The following is a 23,825-nucleotide window of genomic DNA, read 5'->3' as shown; positions in this document are numbered from 1 at the left end:
CTTGCAGTACAAACTGAGAGAGGTGATCCTGAGCATATTCCTCATATTCCCTCATGACCTCAACTCTAACATGTTGAGAAACAAATATATAATTTATCCCTTAGATTAGTTCTCTTCAAATAGGTGCTATGGAGCATGGATATGGATAGCCATCAAGCACATTACATATTTAATTTTTCTTGACCTCAAAACAAGACTACAGGGTTGCTATTATTATTTTTACTAAAATATAAGGAAATACAGACATAGGGAAGCTATATAACTTTCCCAAGAAGATTCCAAAGGTAGCTCTCAACCATTATTATACTCTGCCTTCTAATATGTTGCCAGGGATACTGTCTTTCAGTCATTTAGATTTGACATCCTTGTGTCATGGTTGATCTCCCATCAGTTTCACTGCTCATTCATAATCACTTGCTCCATATTCCTTTGAGAGCTTCCTTGTATCTATATGTTCTAACTTCCAAAGTTTATAGTACATATCTTTAAATCATAGATTTTTGTAGCATATTCCTGACTGATTTCATTTTTAAAAAATATTTAAATAAATTGTAACATGATATAAAGCTACACCTAATTGTAAATGTCTAACTTATAGAGAATGTCAAGTAAAAAGCAGAGTCCTTTTTCATCATTTCATCATCTCTCACTAAGATTCAGAGAAATAAGCACATATAATTTTTAGTTTGTTCTTAAAATATAAATAAAATTATAGTAATCCTATTACTCTGCAATTTATCCTTTTTCAATGAATGATATGTCTTATAGATCTTTCTCTGTCAGTGCTGCAGATTTTATTCACAATGGATACTGGATAAGTGCAAAATAAATCAAGTCTTAGAGTTTAGTCACATACTCCTTCCTCTTTTTAAATCTAATTTAAACATTTATTTCTCTGAGGGTAGAGGTTATTATAGATCTCCTCCCTTATTTGGTTCTTAACCAAGATCTCTTTCATGGCAGGTATGGGATAGCAATAAAGATTATTTTCATTAAATATCAATAATATCTGTATGTGTGTGTGTGTGTGTGTGTGTGTGTGTGTGTGTGTATGTGTGTGTGGTGTCATTTTACTGGATATTTTTTCACATATAATGCCAAACTGTAACTTATTCTCAGTTGTCTTGTAAACATTTCTAACATCTTGATTATTTCTGTACATCAGTAGTTCTGGAACTTTAGAATGCATCAGATTCATGAAAACCAAGATAGCAGGGCCGCATCCTCAGACTTTCTGATTCAGTAGGATGGAGTGAAGCCTACACATTTTCATTTCTCACAAGTCTCTGTGTGAGACAAATGCTTTTTACCTCCTGCAACACCACGATTCCTTCTCGGCACCCACTGTTGACTGCTCACAAGAACTACAGCTTAACAAGAGCATTGGAAGTGGCTGTGGTGGGCAGCCAGGCCTGCGATGTGCATATCCTTCCAGAATAGGCTCCAAAAGGCAGAACGGAAGAGAATGACAGTGACTCAAACCACAGATTAAAGAACAATTCTCACAGGTGCAGAGGGCGGAAAGAACTATTCTTTGCCTGTAAGTCCCTAGAGCAGCACATGCTCTAGTGATTGCCATTGATGGCAGTCATGTCATCTTTGAATATGAGCAATGGCGGTATAATGTTACACATCCTGACAGAAACAAATTTTTATTCATGTCTGCTTTCTGATGGTAGTCCAGCCAAGTAAAATTCCAGGTGCTGAGTGAGTTGATATATCAAAATACGTCCTATCCATTTTATTGTTATTATGGATTCGGTACTGGTGTGATTTGCCTTGTAATGTCTTATATTAATCTCTTATACAAGAATATAGAATTGGTGAGTCAGAAAGGATTTATTAAAAGTTATATGGTTCCTCTTGAGAAATATAGTAAAATTATTATATCAATATTTTAGTCATTTGATTTACAAAACTGCTTGCTTCCACATAAATAGGGCAGAGGAAATATATCATTTGTAGACTTGATTATCCAAAATACAAATGTAATGTATGTACATAAAACTTATATAATGGAGTATTTATTCTTGAGAATAATGTGCTATGTGAGATATAATAATACTTCTAAGAATTTAATCTGCTAGATAAATAGTAATTCTTGTAAAGTTTTACATATTTACATTTTGATCAAATATCTCAATGCATACTGAATAAAGAAAATGCATATAATTGATCAGTATATTTGATCCCTATTGCTTGAAATATTTATATAAAGAAATCTTGCCATTTCTGGAAATGGAGTCTAAAAATATGCCTGATTATTTTAACTATTTACTTATCTTTTGCTAAGCATGTATGCATCCATAAAAATATATAGTGTTTTTGTCTCATAAACTTGACATAAATGGCATTATGATGTATCATTCAACTTCCTTTTGCCTTTCAACAATTTATTTTTAACTAATGTATAGTATTCCACTGTACCTACAAATTTATCTATTTTTCTATGATAGATATTTAGGTCATTTTCAATTTTTTACTGCTATAATTCTTCAGTGGATACTCTTGTAACATACCAGTATCTTCTTTAGTATACAGACTAGAAGTGAAATTGAGCGAAGTATCAATATTTACTTTTACTAGGTTTTTGACAACTAGTTCTCTGAATTAGTATTGCATAATTATATTGCCTCTGGTATGATATTAAGGCTCTTCTTTCACATTTTTTTCCAGTAACTGATTGAGAGTTTTTAATTTTTTGAATGTGAGTTTTATTTATTTATTTATTTATTTATTTATTTATTTATTTATTACAGAGAGGAAGAGAGAGGGATAGAGTTAGAAACATCGATGAGAGAGAATCATCGATCAGCTGCCTCTTGCACACTCCCCACTGGGGATATGCCTGCAACCAAGGTAAATGCCCTTGACCAGAATTGAACCCGGGACCTTTCAGTCCACAGGCCGATGCTCTATCTACTGAGCCAAACCAGTTTCGGCTGAATGTGAGTTTTAAATTTTGTCTAGTCTTAATAGTGTAAAACTATATTTCATTGTTTAAATACTTCGTATAACTTAAATAGTCCTAATTACCAGCACAGATAGAAACTGTACTTTTAAAAATTGTTGACAGTTTTACAGATGTTTCCCATTTCCCACCCCCCCCTTTACACCCCTACACTCAACCCATACCACACCCCATGACTTTAGCATCCACTGTCTGTGTCTAATAAAAGGGTAATATGCAAATTGGTCAGGATGCCCTCATGCAACGACTGAACAACAGGCTGCATGGGGCAACCAGGCTGGCAGGAAGGGCTGCGAAGAGTGACCAGGCTGGCATGGGGGGCGGGCAGTTAGTGATGACCAGGCTGACAGGCAAAAACAGTTAGGGGTGATCAGGCTGGTGGGGAGAGGGGAAGGGCAGTTTAAAGACAATCAGGCAGGCAGGCAAAGGCCGTTAGGGGTGATCAGACAAGCAGGCAGGTGATCAGTTAGGAGCCAGCAGTCCCCACTGTGGGCAATTTTGTGCACCGGGCCTCTAGCAAATGTATAAGTTCTTTGATTTATCTCTCCTCATCCTCTCTCTCCCACATCAAGGTATGTCAGTCTGTTCCCTGCCTCTGTGCTTCAGGACTTATTTTGTTGGACAATTTGTTTTGTTCATTAGATCCCACAAATTAGTGATATCATGTGATACCTGCCTTTCTCAGATTGGCTTATTTCACTTAGCATAATAGTCTCCAGGTCCATCCACAATTTCTCAAAAGGTAGGAGATCCCTCTTTTTTATAGCTGCATAGTATTCCATTGTGTAAATGTCCCAGAGCTTTTTTATCCACTCATCTACTGCTGGGCACTTGGGCTGTTTCCAAATTCTAGCTATTGTAAATAATGCTGCTATGAACATAGGGGTGCATATATTCTTTCTGATTGTTGTTTTGAGGTTTTATATATATATATATATATATATATATATATATTATTTATTTATTTTTACAGAGAGGAAGGGGAGAGGGAAAGAGAATTAGAAACATCGATGAGAGAGAAACATTGATCAGCTGCCTCCTGCACACCCTCCACTGGGGATGTGCCCACAATCAAGATACATGCCATTGACCAGAATAGAACCTCATCAATGCTCTATCCACTGAGCCAAACAGGTTTGGGCTGTTTCAGGGTTTTTAGGATATATTCCAAGAAGTGAGGTCGCTGGGTGAAATGGCAGTTCCATTTTAATTTTTTTGAGGAAACTCCATACTGTTTTCCATAGTGGCTGTACCAATCTGCATTCCCAACAGCAGTGAACTAGTGTTCCCTTTTCTCCACATCCTCGCCAGCACTTGTCGATTGTTGATTTATTGATGATAGCCATCAGACAGGTGACAGTCTTTATTGTAGCCTACAAAAAGTTTCACATTCTCTGACTTACACATAAAATAGTGGGATTGCACTTTCTATTTCTATGCATTGAAGCATGATTATAGGGTTTACTTATCAGGGAGTTCATTCCTGCATAGAAGCTTCAAATAGAACCTCCAGGAAGCAGCCTGTGATTTGCCACATTTTCAATCTTGTCTCGGCAATCATGGATGTGTAGAGGTGGACATGCTGCTGTAGACCTGGAGATGGATATAGGGCAGCATGCCAGATGCCCTTCAATGGTCAAGTAGCTGAGTTTGAAACAAATAATTTCCTTAACCCACTGAAATTTTTGGAGTTATTTATCACTCCAAAATAATCCACATGTCCTCACTGATACAGTTAATATGTAACTGGCACTCGGATGATTGGGGAAGTGGTAAATAAATACCTTGCATTTGTTAGAAGGTTATATTTATATTTAATGTTTATTTTTTGTTTTCTGAGATCAGATGAGATTGGGTGCGTTCAGGATGGTATGGCCATAGACTTCTTTTTGTTTTCAATCTTTTCTCCCTCCTCCTTCTAACTATGTCACACATATTCCCCAATACCCATGACCTGCCAAACCAATTGGGACCAATTTTTGATGGCTTGTATGTACTCTCTCAGCCTGCAGTTCCTCACCCAGCTTGTATAGGGTATCCCTAAAAAATGTATACATACTTTAATAGCTAATAGCTCAGCTTTTAAAATGAAATGTATTTTAATAAACACTGCCTTTATAATTATTCAAAGTGTATATAAACATTTTTTTGGGGAACATCCTACAATTCTTCCTTTAAGCCAGGATTTCCTTTCTTGAAGAGTTTACATTTTTAAAGATAGGGATCCCTGAAAAAAAAATCAATGTTTTACCTAAAATCTTTACTGATAAAGATCAGCTTTATGACCTTCTAGTGAGGAATCATTAGTGAAAGGGGCTTTCTCAGCTTCCCCTTATTACCATGTTGGTGCCAACTGACTTGATATATATTTCTGACTGGCTCTGACATTAAGTTCATAATCACTTGTTGATCAGCTGTTGGTTAATCACATTCTCAAACCTGTGTGTTCAGTATCTGGCTCTTATATTCCTGGGATGCTTGTTTAAAGGATAAGAGGGCAAAGATAAGAAGTAGAGGTGGCACTAATAAAATACTTCCCTGGCAGAGTAGCTTTTTTACATAATTTCCTCTTGGATGAAAGTTTCCTTTATGTTAATAACTTCCTCCTAAACATGCAGAATTGTCTCACATGATGGTGGAGTTGGGGAAATAAGTGAATGAATGTCCAGAGAACTACATTTTTAATTGTTCGTACCTTGAAATGAAATATATGAATTGTTTGATTGGAATGCTTACCTCCAAATATTTAGAAGGTGTTAGATGAGACAGAGGACAGTTGGATAGTGATGGTGAGACATTTTGGAGCATGAAATGCAGAAGGTTTATGTAGTGGACTCACCCAGAAGCTGTGGATTTGACAGAAGGATGTAGTACCTGTCAGACAGAATGCAAGTGTAAGAAGGATGTGGGATCCAGCAGCCATCAAATTCCTGCTTTGTAATTTTTTTAAGAACTCCTCTGTGAAGGTTATAGACATCCTGAAAAATCACCTAAAATATCAACAGCATTTATGCTTATTGTAGTTTCTCTAAAGTTCTCAACCTTCCTAATGCCTCGACCCTTTAATACAGTTCCTCATGTTGTGGTAACCCCCAACCATAAAATTATTTTCATTGTTACTTCATAACTGTAATTTTGCTACTGTTATGAATCATAATGTAAATATCTGTGTTTTCCGATGGTCTTAGGCTCTACAGCAGTGGTTCTTAACCTGTGGGTCGTGACCCACAGGTTGAGAACTGCTAGCAGGGTCACGTAAGACCATTGGAAAACACAGATATTTACATTACGATTCATAACAGTAGCAAAATTACAGTTATGAAGTAGCAAGGAAAATAATTTTATGGTTGGGGGTCACCACACCATGAAGAACTGTATTGAAGGATCGCGAGGCATTAGAAAAGTTGGGAACTACTGCACTAAAGAATACCAGCCTTGGCTGGGTAGCTCACTTGGATGTGCCAAGGTTGCAGTTTCAATCCCCTATCAGAGCACATACAGAATCAACCAATGAATGCATAAATAAGTGGAATAATAAGTCTATGCTTCTCTCTCTTTTTTTCTTCCCCTCTCTCTAAAATCAATTTAAAAAAGAATATTAAACATTTTTGATATCAGAATACTTTCTTGTAATGTTTCCTGCTCCTTGAAAAATGAATGTTGATTGGTTAATTGATGTTTACATCTTTCTTTTTTTAGGTGGTTCTTTGGAGCAATCAAGAGAGCAGATGCAGAAAATCAACTATTATATTCAGGAAATCAGACGGGTGCCTTTCTAATCAGAGAAAGTGAAAGCGAGAAAGGAGGTTTCGCCCTTTCAGGTATGAGCATTGTTTTGTGTGATTTAAAAAAAAAGGGCTTGAGAATCTGTAGTCACGGACCTACTGTGTAAATATGGACATGTTAATTTCAAATTTGCCTATTTTCTTATCTTCCTAATAGTACCAAAATTACATGTCCTAAGCCACTCCAGAGTAATATAAAAATTAGCATGAAATTTCTATCTATGGTTAGAAGTCTTCTATAAGCAGATTCAAAGACATGCACTCTAGATATGAAATAAAAACATGGATCTGGCTGTGTTTTCTCACTTGCATTATCAAAGATCCTATCCTTCCAGGGAAGTAATAAGCAAGAAGCAAACACTACACTGTTGTCAAAATTGATCTTGGCATAATACATTTTTTTTGCATTTCATTTGTCTTTGCCTGATAAATGGAAAATGAATGGAAGTGCTGAATGCAAATGCATTTAATGAACTCCATGGCATGTAACATTTTGTCAAAGGTAGTTTTTCAGCTCAGAGTCAAGTTCATGTTTAACTTACACTGCCCTAGGGAAGAAGCACAGGGGACCCAGGAGTGATCTTTAAGAGTGACAGGTGCGTGCATGTCTCTGCTTTCAAGAACCTGCGCTTCTTGGTGTATATTCCAAGGCTACAGAGTGGCCTTCTTGAAGACCGCTCCAGTCCGTCTCTCCTGTGAGACTTTCTCCTTGCCCTTCTCCGACCTCTGTATTGCCAGTCATTTGTTTTATTATTCCCTTTAAAGCATGTCTTTTATTTCAACAACTAGACATAAGCCTTTGGGAGAAGAGATTTTGCTTTCCTCTATCCCTATTGCCCTGAAACAAGTGTTAATTAAACAGAAGGTCCATGGGCCTTGCTGTGTGTGCCTGGCTCACTGAGCTGGGCGTCGGGACAGCCTGCAGGGCCTGATATGGAAACAGGCCCTGAGCTCCATGTACTGGGAACTCTGACTTGACCTGAACCAAGGCCAGACTGTGTGTGTTCGGTATCCATTGTCTTCCTCGTACCTGATGGTCCCAGGATCAGGGCAGATGGATTAGAACCAAAGTGAATTAAGGGCAGCGGTACCATGGCAGGCTTTTCAGGTGTTGTCCTTTGGTTTCTGTCGATTCTGTCATTGAGTCAGTAGGTATTACAGAATCACATGGATTCAGCACCCCCACTACCCAGTTAGAGGATGCTGCTCTGATTATCATTCTTGAAATGCTTCCAAGTGTGATGTGACATCGACCTTTCTAATTTTGTTTATACCCAGAGCAATACAATTTGCAATGACTGATAGGTGATGGGCATTAGCCACTCAGAGCTAATGCCCGACTAGGCTGGGCCTCCATACCAGTCCATTCCTGTATATATCCAGGTGACATAATGAATGTTTTATTATGTATAATAGCTTTTTCTCTGTCTATGAAAGTAATATAAACATTTTCATAGAGACAAAAAAGCTCAAAGAAGATTAATTTACAACAATATAACCTTCTGAATATAAATTTTGATACTGAAATGTTAAATAAATGGAGTCACACCCATAAAAATGGAAAGTTATGTGGCTTCTAAATATATTGATGTAGAAAAATAATAAAGAACATGAAAAAAATGTTTACAGGATACTGAGAGATAGGAAAAATGAATCTTAGATCCATATTACACACACACACACACACACACACACACAAATACATATAGATGCACATATATACACACATGGATCTAGGATTCATTTTTCCTATCTCTCAGTATCCTGTGAACATTTTTCATGTTCTTTATTATTTTTCTACATCAGTATATTTAGAAGCCATATAACTTTCCATTGTATGGGTGTGCCTCCATTTATTTAACATATTTCATATTTTATACAGTTTCATTATTTCACTTATTTTGCTATTATAAAATATGACACAATGGAAATCCTTGTAGAAGAAAATTTGAAGATTTAAAGGTTTCCACGGGAATACTATATTCAGAAAAAGAAAAACAGTTTTGAAATCTCAATGTCTAATGATAATAAAAGCTGTCAAGAGAATTTCTTATAGATGTTAAATGCATCCATGCTTGTTATTTGCCTTTTCCAATATATACATATCAAATTAGGTAGTCATTATCTAGGCAAAAGTTAAATTAAACATTTTAGATTAGCATTAAAAGATAGAAGAGTAGTATTTCCCCGAGGGAAACAAACTGAAAGTAGGATTAGCTGAATCATGTCTTTGAATAATGTCCAGGCTACAGCTGACTCTTCTGAAAACTCTCTAGGTAGAGTATTAAGGGACAAAACAACCTTATAGGCTTAGAACAAAATTATAAGGCTATTGGCTGTTGTGTGCTGAGAATACTCCCGCACTTGCTTATGGATTTACTAAGCTTTGTGGAGCCTACTTGGAGACCAGCATATCATTATAGATTCATTTTCAGTGAAGTCAAACAATGTAGAGTCTTTCAAACAAATTATCTGATTGCTGTGTATTCACTGGGGGACACAGTAAATGCAGACCTTTATGTTCTACTCAAAGGGAAATTCTCTTTTTAGCCAGAAGAGGGCTTTGCAGAAGAAAAATGAGAAGAAAAAGGTCTTCAGGATATCTACATTACTGTAACACAAACGAACAAACAACCCAACTGCTGACTGTTGACTACCACTAAGGATTTTCAGAGAGACCACTCAAGGATTTATTCCTTAGTGCAGTGGTCTCCTTTATCAGTCAGAATTGATGGCCTTCGGTGTTGCTGACTGCTGTGTTGCTAAAGAAAGGCAACTATCTCTTTTCTGTGTCTGCTTTTCCCGTGTCAGTTTTCCTTAGAAGCATTGTCTTTATTCCTTGGTCAGCCAGGGTTTGCAGCTTCAGGAAAAGGCTTATGATTTACCGAGGCTGGGAGGGGGCATTCCCGAACCAGCAGCCCAAAGTTGGGGTGGATGCTAATTGGATTGTGTGGTCCTTGCATGGCTGACGGCTGGCTCCTGTGAGGTCTGCGTAGACCTCAGAAGAGAGTGAGGGCTCTGACACCTCTCCTAATGGAAAGACACTAATTAGCTGTGAATTACAACCATGCTTTTGGATGTTACATATTGCATGTGGCAGCTGGAGAATCTGTCTTCATTAGATGCATGACAGGTAGTTTTAGTGGCTCTACTGTTATTTGTCATTGGTAGTAGATTGTTTTTCTGATGAAAAATATAAAATTACGACTGCATGTGAAATGGTTTGGCCATTTCTCGACTTCAATCCATTAGTGTAAAGGAAATTATTATTATTGCTGTTACCATTAATAATAATTTGGTGCTTGGCATCCTATAAGCATTTGTATTATTGTTTAAGGTATACTTTAAGGAAAATACATTTGAGGACTAAAATTGAGCTGCAGCTGAGTTTTTCAGAAGGGATTCTACACTGCACGTTGTAAGGTTACTTTAGACAACTCTGCAGATTCGTCTTCAATGAAACCTTCCCGAAAGTAAATGATAACAGATTGAATATAGTTGCGGGGAAAAAAGTACACTGAGGACATGAGGCAAAAAAAAAAAGCTCATCAGCAATATACAGGGTGATGCATCTAGGAGTGGAGATCACTTATTTCTATATTTGTTTATTTCTTCAACAAACTTTCAAGGGGCCTACTATGTGCCAGTCCTTGATAGGCGAAGGACAGCAAAGACAGCACAGCCCAGGCCCTGAACTCAGGCTGCAGAAGGGTTATCACACAGTTGTCTTTCTGTGAGACAAGAGGGGGCAGGAGTCAATTCCCCCAGGGGGAGTCAGGAAGGTTTCACAGAGGAGAAAGAATTTGGGTTCTGTACTAATTTGTGCTTCAAGGTAGCAGGGTGGAAACAATTGGTCCTGGCACGGCAAGTGTGCAAAGTCGGGGATGTCTAGTGTTTGCTGGAAAGAAGGTTGGAAGATAGAGCAGGGGTGTGTGTGTGTATGTGTGTGTGTGTGTGTGTGTGTGTGTGTGTGTGTGTGTGTGTGTGTGTTTTCAGGGCTTTGCATATCATGCTGAGGAATTTGGCCCTTATTCTGTAGAGGGATGTCTTAAGCACAGAGTGACCTGGTGTGACCTTTAACAGCATGATGAGAGATGTATGGATAATAGACTGAGGAGGGGTGAGAGAGACAAACAGTGGCATCACTTGCTGCTGTGTGAAATGACAGGTTCAAGACAGTAGAGTTTGCCAGCCTCTGCAGAGAGGGGCGATGAGACCCAAGCTCCTCAGGCTGCACCAGGGCTCCACTCCAGCACAGGGCGTCCCCAGAAGCCAGAGGCCCCTCTGTTGCTCCCTTTTGTTTTATGGGGTAAGTGTGGAAGTGGCCGTAGGACTAGGAATAAAAGTCCGTGCTTTGGGCCTAGCTGGTGTTGCTCAGTGGTTGAATATCAACCTATGAACCAGGAGTTCATGGTTTGATTCCCAATCAGGGCACATGCCTGGCTCAATCCCTAGTAGGGGGTGAGCAGGAGGCAGCCAATCAATGATTCTTTCTCATCATTGATGTTTCTATCTCTCTCTCCATCTTCCTTCCTCTCTAAAATCAATGAAAAAAAATTTTTTTTTTTTATCTGTGCTTTGGTGCAAAGCAGTGTGAGCTTGAATATCAAATATTTGCAATGTTGTTTGGAAACCCAGCACTGACAGGCTTTGGACGTTGTGGGGAATTGTGGCTCCTCCTTCATGGAAGAGGAAACCATGGGACCTGTGGGAAGCTGAATTCAGGTGCAGCCCTCTTGCTGGGCATAGGTCTGGGGGCCCTTAAAGAGCTCCCAGGGTTCTTTGTTAGATAGTCCTGCTCATCTCCGTAGATGATGGCCTGAACCAGGGAAGAGGCAGGGCAAATGGAGAGTAGAGAATGGAGGTGAGGAATACTTAGAAGATATGAACAAATAGGAATTGGTAGCTGGTCATATATGGAGCAAGATAAAGGAGAAGGAAGCATTTAGGCTGACCCTCAGACCTCTGAATTGAGTGACTGGGGCAGATTGGTGACTCTGGCTGGGAGAGAGGAGCAAAGGAATACGCTCAGAGGTGTTTGATGCAATGGCAGGTGGACATTCAAGTAACCAGTATTATGTTTTTGACTTGTTTCTTCTAATGCTGAGCAGAATACTTACTCTGATAAATTTCCACTACAGGGAACATGAAGGTCCCATGAAATATGCAGGACTTTTATAATACGTTGTGATTGCTATGAAGTGTCTTCTGAGAATATAAAATATACTTCTGTAGAGATATAACTTAATTTTTAAATCAGTATGCTGGAATTCTCAGAACCAAATAAATGTTTTATCCCTCACAGTAATAGGTTTCCAGTGCTCCAAGTATCGCACAAATGGTAGAAGTGTCTTTATAGAAGAGATATCACGGTATTTTAAAGGCCCTTAGCTGGGGCAATTACATGATCATTAAGGACATCTTTGATGCTTGAAAATGGCCAAAATTATCTGAAGCAACTTTCTGAGTAATCTGAATGATTAACCTAGTGATACCATATACTTTATAGCTTGGTAAGTATTTCTGCATGTCTTATAAATTAATTCTGAAAGCAATTAAAAAAGTAATGAGAAAAGCAGTAGCTTCATTGAGGAAGATATATACCTTTTTGTGTTGACCTTATGTGTATCCTTCATGTTGAACTTACATATTCAAAGATTCCTTTATATTTATAAGTAACTTTCACCTTAGATAAAAAATGTACTTCTAAACTAGGTCATATAGTTCTTGAGCAGAAGATATTTTTATTGCTTCTGTTTCATGCTTCTCCTCTATCGTCATAGTTTCCAGTATAGTTCATGAAGATAGTAGATGCTCTAACACTCACCTCTCTACCCTATTCTATCAGGAGCAAAGATAAGGCCAGCATCACGTTCTAAACCTCTGCAATCTGGACCATGTAATTCTCCTATTTGCTGTGTTTCAGACTTGTTTTAGAAAGACGATTTCTTACCTTAGAAAGATTGGTTGTGTTCAGATAATAAAACTATTGTAGAGGAGGCAACATTGGAAAAGGATGTCAGTTGCAGTGTGGCTCTCTGTGTCTGCCTGGCACAGTGTTCAGACCCAAACTCACTTTCCACGAACCAGTGCCATGCCATTATGCCCCCTAGCTTTTGGAGATCTGTTGACTTATGCTAATGTGAGAGTGGCCCAATGGCAAAAAGCTGTGTTTCATTCTCAGTGCCCTGAGCAATTCATTCATTCTTCCACTAAACTTAATGTGGACATAGTGACCACAAGAGTGTGCCAGTAACTCTATTACTATTAACTATGAATATAAATACAATTGTGCATACTAAGTAGGGGCAAATATTAAATGGCTGGTAAAAATTGCTCATTGAATTTATAATGCAGTGAAACTTGTATGGATTCTGGGAGCATTTTCATTTTGGTTAAAGATGTTTTGTCTTTTAAAAAGTGCACATGCTGCAAAGAACTTTTTATGTTAATAACTCTGGTATCTCATATAAAATGTATTAAATTTTAAACATGTTGGTGCCATCTTACAAAATGCCTTTTAATTAAAGTCATAATTTAGTTGTGTTCAGCTTAATTGCAAATATCATTGCCTGTAATAGCAAGTGGCTTTTTTCATGAGTTATGGTATACCCCGTCTTTTCTTAACATTGCTACTGATATAATTTATAATTTAAATATTCTATAAAGTTAAATTAACATTTTATTATATAGTACATATATTTATGTGTGTGTGTCTGCATAAACACAAATGCAGAGACAAAGAATCTTTCACTGTAGGGCACTGGATCATGAAGAAATAGTCTATCTTATTAAAAATCCATGGTTGAGCATCAACCTATGAAGCAGGAAGTCACAGTTTGATTACCAGCCAGGGCAGATGCCCACGTTGTGGTCTCAATCCCCAATGAGGGGCATGCAGAAGGCAGGCTGATCAATGATACTCTGACATCATTGATGCTTCCATCTCTCTCTCCCTCTCTTTTCCTCTCTAAAATAAATAAAAATATATTTTAAAAAAGAACAACTACTCCCCTATAAAAGACTTTGGTTAAAAAAAAAAGGAAATCCACGACTAGTATTTCTAGAGGCCAGAGTATTTTTTAGACAGTTGTATTCCGATTTTTTTCTTCTTCTACTTGTCTGTGAACACTATAAATGGACTTATCTAAATTTTCTCCTTTGGCTTTGCTTACCTGGTTTTACTTATTTAAAACCTTTTTTTTTCTTTCTTTTTTTTTTTTTTCTGCATGAATCTTTTGAGCTACTTGGAAGGAAGCACAGCAAAGAAAAGATACATATTACTGCCCTTTGAATGTAACTATGATAAGCAATTCCAGACATAAGATAAATAAGTAAGATGCTGATAAGTCTTATGGAGGTCGGTGAAATTGCTACCTTTTGTAATTCATCACATATTCTGTTGTTAATTTTTCCACTTTATTAGCTGCCAAATTAAATAGATCCTTTATTTTCTTTTTATCCCATGTCATATTTCTGCATGGAGATCATAATCATTTGAGTTAGCATCCCCCTACTTTCTATTCTAGAATATACATAAGAGATACAGAAGCAAAGGACCCCTCTAAACTGAGTCTATGAATCAAGAATTTTTTTTAGACTCTGGGTAAATACTCTTCTAACTTCAGGGCAAATGTAGGTCAACTGAATAAGTGGCTGAGCAGGCTTGGACTTTTGCATCAGATTGGGGATATTCATGAAGGTGGGAGGGTGCTTCGACCCGTGACCAGAGTGTCGCCCTGACTTAAAGAGGCAGCGCTTGCAGCTCCCAGGCACCCAGCAGCCACTGCCCTCCTGTGTGGAACCGACTCAGTGATCTGAGCCTTCCCTAGGCACCCATCTGCAGCCTCCTCCTTTCCTACATCCAAGTGGGACAGCAGCTCGCGGCACGGTAAATGTGTTCGGGGTGGAAGGTGACCGGAGATGATAGTGTGTTGCAAACTGGGTGAAGTTGACCTTGTAGAAAGAAGGAAACAAGAACTCTGCTCTCTAGTGATGTGTTTTTCACACATTCTTCTAGTTAAATAAACAACCAAGGGTTACTGTCTTTGTCACATCATGCTCTAACATGATGTGAGAGACTGGGTAGCTTAAAACAGCAAACATTTATTTCTTGCCATTCTGGAGGCTGGGGAAGTCCAAGAACAACGTACCAGGAGAGGTAAGGACTCTCTTCCTGGTTTGCAGATGACTGTCTTCTTGATCTGAGATAGAGAAAGAGATGGAAATAGAGATAGAGATAGATGATAGATAGATAGATGATAGATGATAGATAGATAGATAGATAGATAGATAGATAGATAGACAGAGCACACACTCCCTGTCTGGTCTCTTCTTATAAGAGCACTAATCTCATTATAAGGATTCCACACTTATGACCTCCTAAACCTGATTACCTCCCAAAGGCCCACCTCCTATTAGCATCACATTGGGGATTAGAACTTCAACAAATTAATTTATGGGGAAGCAAACATTCAGTTTACAGTAGTAAGAGTTCTGTTTCTTCCTGTGAGCAGACATGCTAGCAGATGCGAAGATCCACCTGTCCGCTAGCAAAGCCATGGGGGCTGAACATTTGCTGGACATGGCAGTATGGTTAGAGGGTGGGTGCACTGGCAGCCCTGCTGTGCGTGTGCTAAGAGGAGGAAACAACTAAGTGGATGGACAGGAGGACAGTGCATAAGTTTCCGTCCCCCCTAAATGCCAAGTTTTTTTTTTTTTTCATTTAATGATGAATATAATGAAAAAAGAAAGAGAAGTTATAAAATTCTGGATACTCAATAATGTTTCCCCACTTATGTTCTATAACATAAATTCTTTGATAAGCCAAAGTGTTTCATAGAACAGAAGTTTCAGGAGTTAAATGCATTTGGAGAACATCTCATATTACATCCTCTCTACCTTGACTTGAGAAAACACATTAAAGTCTTAGAAGTCTTAAATCAAAAATTTAAATTTTTCAACCCAGAGTTTCCTAAACTACTTGATCACAGAATATACTCCCTCCCCCAATAATACATGGTTTGGGAAAAATAAAAGTATAGAGATGATAAACAATAATCTTCAGAGAAGATTTATATTTTTGAGTCGTATTCATTAAAGAAACAGAAGAAAAATTTGAAAGCATTGAATTCAAATATAAGAAAACACTAATTCTGTGAAATTAGGTATAAAAATAACCTGAAAAGGCAACATATGGGAGATATTAAACAAGAAAATCATTACTACAGAGATGTAAAGAGCAAACTTGAGATGCTTTATGGGAAGAAAAATAGATGAAAATTTATGAGGACTGATAATGCACAAACAAGAGGCATATCTTCAAAATTTATTAGAATAATTACTGTTAAATATGTAACAGAAGAAAACTTTCCTGAGTAAAAAAAGAAATCTGTGCTTATAGATTAAAAGGACTCAAAGTTGTTCCAAGCAAAATAAGTGAAAAAATGCATACCTAAGCCATCTTTCCAAAATACTTTAATATTTAGAATAAGTAAAAAATTCTGTGAGCATCCAGGAAAAAAAATTACACAAACATAAGAATTGAGTTGGTCTTAGAATTTTTATCCACACCATTAAATATCAAAACTCAATATAAACATTTATAATTTTTTTCTTCTTTTCTCCCTAAATTTATTGATAAAATAAATTTGTAAAGTTAACTATGTACCTTCACCTAATTCACCAACTGTTAACACTCTGTGCATTTTACTTTCTCTCTCCATCATATACAATATATGCCAGTATATGTCTCTCTCTCTAGATATACATGTATGTTAGTTGCAGATATCATATAACTTCACCTTTAAAAGCTTTGTATTAGTATGTAGATCCCAGAATAGGGACACTGTCTCTACATTACCACAACACTATTATTATCACACCAGACCTTCCACACTGATATAATTATATTGTCTGCTATGTGGTACATACTCAAATCTCTCCAAATGGCCTACATACCTCTTTATTTATTTGCTTTTTGATGCAATAAAGGATTGTGCATTGCTTTTGGTTATTGCATCTCATTAGTCTCTTTTATCTAAAGAAGTCAAAAGCCTTTAATAACTTTCCTTTGCAAACCACATAAATCCTTACCTATTTCAACATTTCAACTCTTCATAGTCTTGCTGAAACCAGTTTTCCAGCCTAATATTCATTTTCCCTTAAGTCAAACTGTGCTTCCTGCAAGATGAACACCAACTATTATGTGATCATGCCTTGAATCTCCTCCTTTTAACTGTTGTTTTACTTTCATTGAGCAAGGTACTCAGGACTTAGCACAGTGTCTTACATGTAGAAAAAAATTTGGGATCAATGTTTGTTTACAGAAGGTTAAATTGCTTTAATAGTTTTCTACTGATTTGTTCCTTGTTTCCTGTCTATATAGAAAAGAAATTTTCAGAAATATTTGGAGTAATATTTTGAACAAATTTTTAACTATTCATTTGTTCATTGATTCATTCATTTGCCCATTCATCATAGAACTTTCATTTGTGTTTGCTATGAGGTAAAATTGTGTAACTAGTTCACGCTATAACAAGCATTTATCATGCAGACAGAGCACTTATATGCAAAGTATTTTTTTTCACTTTTTTTATTGTTTTAAGTATTACATATGTCTCCTTCCCCCCAACTCTTCCCACTCCCACCCCAAGAACAAACCCCCACCACTCCAGTGTCTGTGTCCATTGGTCATGTTAATATGCATGCCTACAAGTCCTTTGTTGATCTCTAATCTGCCCCTTCCCCTGCCATTTGTCTCTAGATATATCTTGCAAAGTATTTTAAGAACCCAGAAAAGATAACAATTATTTTCTATAAGAGATTAATAAGGGAAGGCATTACAGGCAAATGCGACAAGTCAACTCTATACCTAATAGTGAATAAAAAAGTAAATGAAATATAGTGTGCATGAAATGTACTTTCCTGTACAGAGAATGCCTTTTCTAAAGAACCTTTTTTTACTTTAAAAGAGCAGATTATGCTCCTTAGATTAAAAATGAGGAATTATTTTCTGTAATGTACTCTTGAACCCTTTAACAAGTAAAATGAGATCTGTAAGCTGTTCTTCCATTACCACTAATGTGCTTGAATAGCTTAAAAGGTACAAATTATAAATACTATAAATGTGGTCAAATACTACAAATACTACAAATTATAAATACTATAAATCATCAATATGGGATTTATTTTTGAATAGCAAGATAGTGACAAAGCTGAGATTTGAACTCAGTTTTCTCTGGACCTTGGGCCCTGATAACATATAAATTTAATAATTTCCAACTAGGAAGAAAGGAAATAATTAAAAGAAGAGTTGAGCAGTGGAAGACAGGGGGAGGCAAAGTGAAGAAGGAAGAACATTTGGGAAGTCTTGGAAGTTTTCGATTGAACAGGAAATTAAAACATGTTGGCCCCAGGAATGAAAATTGGTGACTTCCAGACCTTCCAGTTCCTCCTCCTTTGCACTGGCCTTGCACAGGTTAGTCCAGTGTATACTTCAGGGAAATAACAACTAAACAAGGTTGTTTTTTTCTCAAGGCTGCCTCATTCTTAAATAAATTATCTAAGCAAGTTCTTTTTGTTACTCTAAGTGGAAAAATAGGTTACTGAGAAATTAATCCTAACCAGCATATTTCATATAGTGTTTGTACAAACAGGGACATTGTCTATAACCTGAATACTATTTGTGTGCATTTATTCTAGAACCAAAACACCTGCTGGCTTCAACTTTCTGCTCCCCTTTATAACTTCTGGCCACTTAGGGCTTTCAATCAAACATGTGTTTTATCTTGTGACACATCAGGAAATAACATGCCATTATCGAATCCATACAGTAAAGCTTTGTTTTGTTTTCAGTTTTCATGTCCCATGAATATATAGAAAGGAGAAGAATGTTTGCTTTTAGTTGCAAACAAATTTATAATTTTAAAATATCTCTATCAACTTGTTCTACAAATGAAAATTACTGAATGGCAGTAATTTTACTTGATTAATGTCAAAAGCTTGACTAAGGTTTAAATTTCCTTAATGATGTAAGTATAGAGTTTCTATGTGGTGATAGTTATACAAAATGTGTTCATTATGTAAAAAGTGAATGAAATGAATACAGTTCAATTTAATAAGTTAGTGGCTCTAATTTTAAACTATGTATTTAAGATGATATATGCATATTAGCTACTTTATAACTATCAGCATCATATCAATCATGAAGTTACTTCTAATGCACTTTAGAAATGTGTTTTGCATTGTTACTAGACACTTTGGCACAAGAACTGAAATCCAAGGAAGTATTTTATTGTTTGTCATCTTAAAAGCCTGTGAGTGGCAAGGTCTAAATTTATTTTCCTACTAGAGGAGGCCTGGTGCAGAAAATTCACATGGGGAGGGGGGGTGTCCCCTCAGCCCAGCCCGCACCCTCTCCAATCCAGGACCCCCTTACAATCTGGGACCACTGGCTCCTAACTTCTCACCTGCCTGCCTGCATGATCACCCCTGACTCCCGCCCCCCCCCCCATGGTCTGATCATCCCAACTGTCCGCCCCCCTCCAGCCTGGTCACCCCTCACTGCTTCCCCCCCACCAGCTTGATCACCCCTCACTTACCCCCTTGCTGGCCTGGTCACCCCTTGCAGCCTGTTTGGTTGTCCATTCAGTTGTTTCAGTTGTGATGGTCACGTAGGCTTTTATATATATATAGATTATCTAGGTTGGAAAGATGAGCCAACTGGAGCTTCAATTGGAGTTTCCTATTAATGGCATTGCAGTTTATAGTTTATAAAAAACTGTAGCCTGCTTGCTTGGGTTTGGGTTCTTCCTCTTATTAGTGTTATGGCTTTGGGAAAAACCATTTAGCCATTCTGTCTCAGTTTTCTCTTCTGCAAAATGGTTTATTGATTTCATGTCTTACATACATAATTGCAATTAAATGGCTCACAATCCAGTAGTTACAGTGTAACTATATAGGAGCAATACTGTGGTATGAATTCAGTAGCAGAAGTTGTACAGTGGGATTGAAGGACCAAGGGAGCTACTCTGCTTGCTTAAACCAGGAGGCATAGAGGAGGAGATGTCTGAACTGGGCCTTGAAAATTGCAATTGCAATTAAGTTCGTGAATGGGATACATTTCCCGTTGGAATTAACAGTTTGTGACAATCATAGAAACAGGAAAGAGCATGGTACAGTCAAGAAACTATAATTAAGTGTTTATACTCCAGGATAGGATGCCACAGAGGACTCTGTTAAGTCATCTGCACTCTAGGCAATGGGAGAGCTTTAAAAAGAAGAGCAAGTTCAGATGTACATCTTAAAAGCCTATTCTGATGACGGTGAAAGATGCATGTGGTGCTAGAAATGGGAAAGCAGCATATGAACTTAGTGCAGTAGTCCAGGAGAGAGAAATGGAGGGCACTTCCACAAGGTGGGGCCGGGAGTGGGAACATATAGTAGTATACAGTGCTTAGAGATGAGATATCAAGAAGAGAGAAGAATAGAGGGGTGCCCTCAACTGTCTCACTTTACTGTCTGGATTTCAGAATGGCAGTGTTACTCACTGAGATATAGTATTTAAGCTGGGAGGAAACTCAGGGAATAAGATAATGTGAATTAAATTTTGACTTAGGCCCTAGATGGTTTGACTCAGTGGATAGAGCACAGGCCTGCGGACCAAAGGACACTGGGTTTGATTCCAGTCAAGGGCACATACCTTGAATGCAGGCTCCTCCCCAGCCTGGGCCCTTAAGGCTCATGCAGGAAGCAATCAATCGATGTGTTTCTCTCACATCGATATTTCTCTCTATCTTTCATTTTGTCTAAAAAAAATATCCTTAGGTGAGGATTAAAAAACACACAAAATTTTGACTTGGTCCCTTTGAGGTAGGTGCCTGCAGGATGTACTAGTAGAAGGCAAGAGTGAGGGCTGCATTGCAGACAGAGGTTGGGAGTCATCCCCCATTCATTACAGTCATCAGAAACTGCATGTGTGCATTACAGCCAGTTGTGAGAGATTGTGATTTCCCAGGTCAGAACCAACACGAAAGGAGCAGAGGGAGGCAGAGAAGCCTGAGAAGTAGTGAGAAGAAAAGTAGAATAATGGTATTAGATGGAGTTAAATGTTTCCAGGAGGGAGCGTCCAACCTCTGTTTCCTTTAAAAGGTGTCAGTTGTAGGAACAGCTTTGTCTGCTATTAATCATCACTTTATTATGAAACAATAGCAATAAGTTGACTTGCTTCCAGAGCTGTGATCAGTGCCTTGTGAGTGCTGCCTAAAACTACTTGCTGTTTGGCAATAGATGGAGCCACTGAGTGGAAGGATTGAGATTATAGGATTCGGAATCTCATTGTGAATGAGAAGAATCTCATCTTCCACTCGGTTTTGAATCATAGCACTAATATTTACCTGCTTTGTATCCAGGATCTAATGACTTAATCTCGCTACACATTTTAGTTTCTCCTCTGTAAAACGATGAAAATAATATCCATATCCCATAGGGTTATTATGAGGATTAAAGAAAATATCACATAAAAAAGCACTTAGCAGAGGGCTTTCTTAAGGCAAGGGCTCAATAAAAATCCAATTGCTTCTGTATTATTTCATAAAGAATGCTTACCTTTTGCACAGACAGTTAGAGGTGTTGGCCCATCTTGCACTGGAGCATGTGCTTTGAACTGTTTTTCTGGGAGTAAGTGATGGATCAAGCTGAGTATTCACTGCTGTTCACCTGATTCACCCCTGAACTAGTAAGAGTCATTGGGAAGATGGTCGGCCAGCCTTTGAAGTATAGGCTGGGCCTAAGAGATGGTTTGTCTTTATGTAAAGTGTTTACTTGAACATGACCTGAACTATAGTTCCACTGAGTAATAACGAAACTTATTCTAAGCAGACAGAGGTTGCCCTGTATAGCCTACATCTATTATTTGTCTGAAATAAAAAGCAGGAACATGTCTCATATCATGGGTTCTCATTTAGTATGAAGAAATTTCAAACTATAAGAGCTATCTGCTTCTGGAAATACAAATGAATAATGAGCAATTTTCCAATAGTTGTCTTGCATATGTAAGAGACAATGAAAAACATGGAAGGAGACTATATTCTGCTAGGAATATAAATCACCTAATACACAAAAAGTCCTTTGTATTTTCATAGAAAGATAAAGATTGATTTCAAGGTATTTTAATTATAATACATGACATTTCTCAATGGCGTCCATATTCGCTCTGTTTAACAAGTCTACTAATTACTAAAACTGGGTGGGGAGATGGAGAGGAATTCAGGGGAGCCTTTCTGAGAGTTAGGGGAGAAATTTTAGAGAGGAAGATGGCATTCAGACATCTACCAAGAAATTAGTAAATTTCTTTAAAAAAAAACCCAAAAAACAGAAAAGAGGAAATAAGTGGTTAATCGTTTCTATTGTTCTTACTGTCATTCATATGACTCCCTAGATGGCTGGATGGGGATTCCAGCCCTGCAGCAACCAGCAGTTTAGTTGAGACCTCTATCTTTGTTTTTCTCATCAGTAAAAGAAGGATTTAGATTAAATTATCTTTAAACTTCCTGGTTGTTCATGTAGCATATTCTTGACAAAATAGTAGAATCTGCAAAGGCTGTTTAGTCTAGGATTGCTCTTTCTGAGGACTTTTTTTCTTCTTCAAATTTGAAGCTTCTGAGAGGAGTGTCAAACCTCCCGCACACAGACACCCCAGAAGCTGTTCCACTGTTGGGTTTGTTTCATCAGAAATTCTTTTCATGTTTAGTAGATGTGTCATTTCACTTGATTACTTATTTCATTTGTGCATGTGTTCATTTATTCTACAAAAGATTTTAGGTTTAGGTTGGCTTACATTGCTGAAAGAGTATAAAATAAAGCTAAACATAAAAAAGAGACAAAACCGATGAAAAAGAACAGAGAAATTGATCTTGCTGAGCCTGTAATAGAAGGTAGCTATCACAGTTTAGAAGTCAGGTTAACTGGGGTTCTCTGCCAGACAAGTCGCAAAGGAAAACAGTGTGTCTATGGGCTAATGTAAGAAGAGATGCATCGTGATTTCAAAGAGAAATGAGTTCATGGGAGCTTCCCATAAGGACTGTCAAGTATCATAATAGCGTGGACATTGTCTCAGGTGGTTAATTCTTATGTTTCCTCTCTAAACAAAGCTAGAAACATTATGTATGTGTTCTTATTTTAAAGCCACTATACTTTTATCACAGTTGTTTGGAAAACACAGAGAAAATACTCACAAATCCATCAATCTAACACAGCTATTTTCATGTTGGTAAATGTAATCATCTTTGCCCTTACGCAATTATGATTTTTACAAGCAATCTCAGCATGTGTGCTGAGGACATGTGAGCCGCCAGATGTACCCTCATGTTTGCAATTCTATTATTCTCTTAATTATGTATCCCACTTATTTCACTTAACACATTATATGTTTTTTCTTGTTATTCCATAATTTTATGATTATACTAGGTGTACTAGTTAATCATGTGGATTTTTTCAATAGATGGAGTTATACACATTTTGATATATATGTGATTTGATATGTATGCTATTTTGTTGTATTGACAACAGGCTTCAAAACTTCATATATCAAAATTTTTGAAGGTGTTAACATCATAGGTATATTTTTTTAAATTAATTTCAGAGAGGAAGGGAGAGGGAGCGATAGATAGAAATATCAATGATGAGAGAGAATCAATGATCGGCTGCCTCCTGCATGCCCCCAACTTGGTATCGAGACCACAACCTGGGCATGTGTCCTGATTGGAATCAAACCTGGGATCCTTCAGTCCCGGTCTGATGCTCCATCTACTGAGCCAAACCAGCTAGAGCATCATCATAGGTATTTTTACTCTTAAAAATGTCGAATTTGTGCCAGAAAAAGAGCATTTGCAGGAAGTTTTAATTCATTACTTTATTTTGAAGAAAAGTGCTGCTGAAAGGTATCGTATACTTCGGGAAGCTTACAGTGAACATGGTCCATCTCAAGATACTTGTGAATGCTGATTTAAATCTTTAAAAGTGATGATTTCAAAGTGAAAGACAAAGAACATCCAGGTCAACCAAAAAAG

At 37.5% G+C, this 23,825-nt stretch overlaps 1 protein-coding gene across 1 annotated transcript in view; it reads left to right on the top strand.

The window, feature by feature from the left end:
* The window catches only part of FRK (fyn related Src family tyrosine kinase), an 84,427-nt gene that overhangs the window by 33,088 nt on the left and 27,514 nt on the right, over positions 1 to 23,825 (top strand). The window contains exon 2 of the mRNA XM_084889297.1: positions 6,671 to 6,792. Coding sequence (XP_084745423.1) covers positions 6,671 to 6,792 — 122 coding nt within the window. The remainder of the gene's footprint in view (positions 1 to 6,670; positions 6,793 to 23,825) is intronic.

This window comes from Pipistrellus hanaki (genome assembly GCF_964339955.1).
Source record: "Pipistrellus hanaki genome assembly, chromosome: 7".
Classification (NCBI taxonomy): Eukaryota; Metazoa; Chordata; class Mammalia; order Chiroptera; family Vespertilionidae; genus Pipistrellus; species Pipistrellus hanaki.
Note: the sequence above shows the minus strand (reverse complement) of the source record. Positions and strands in the feature narration are given on the sequence as shown.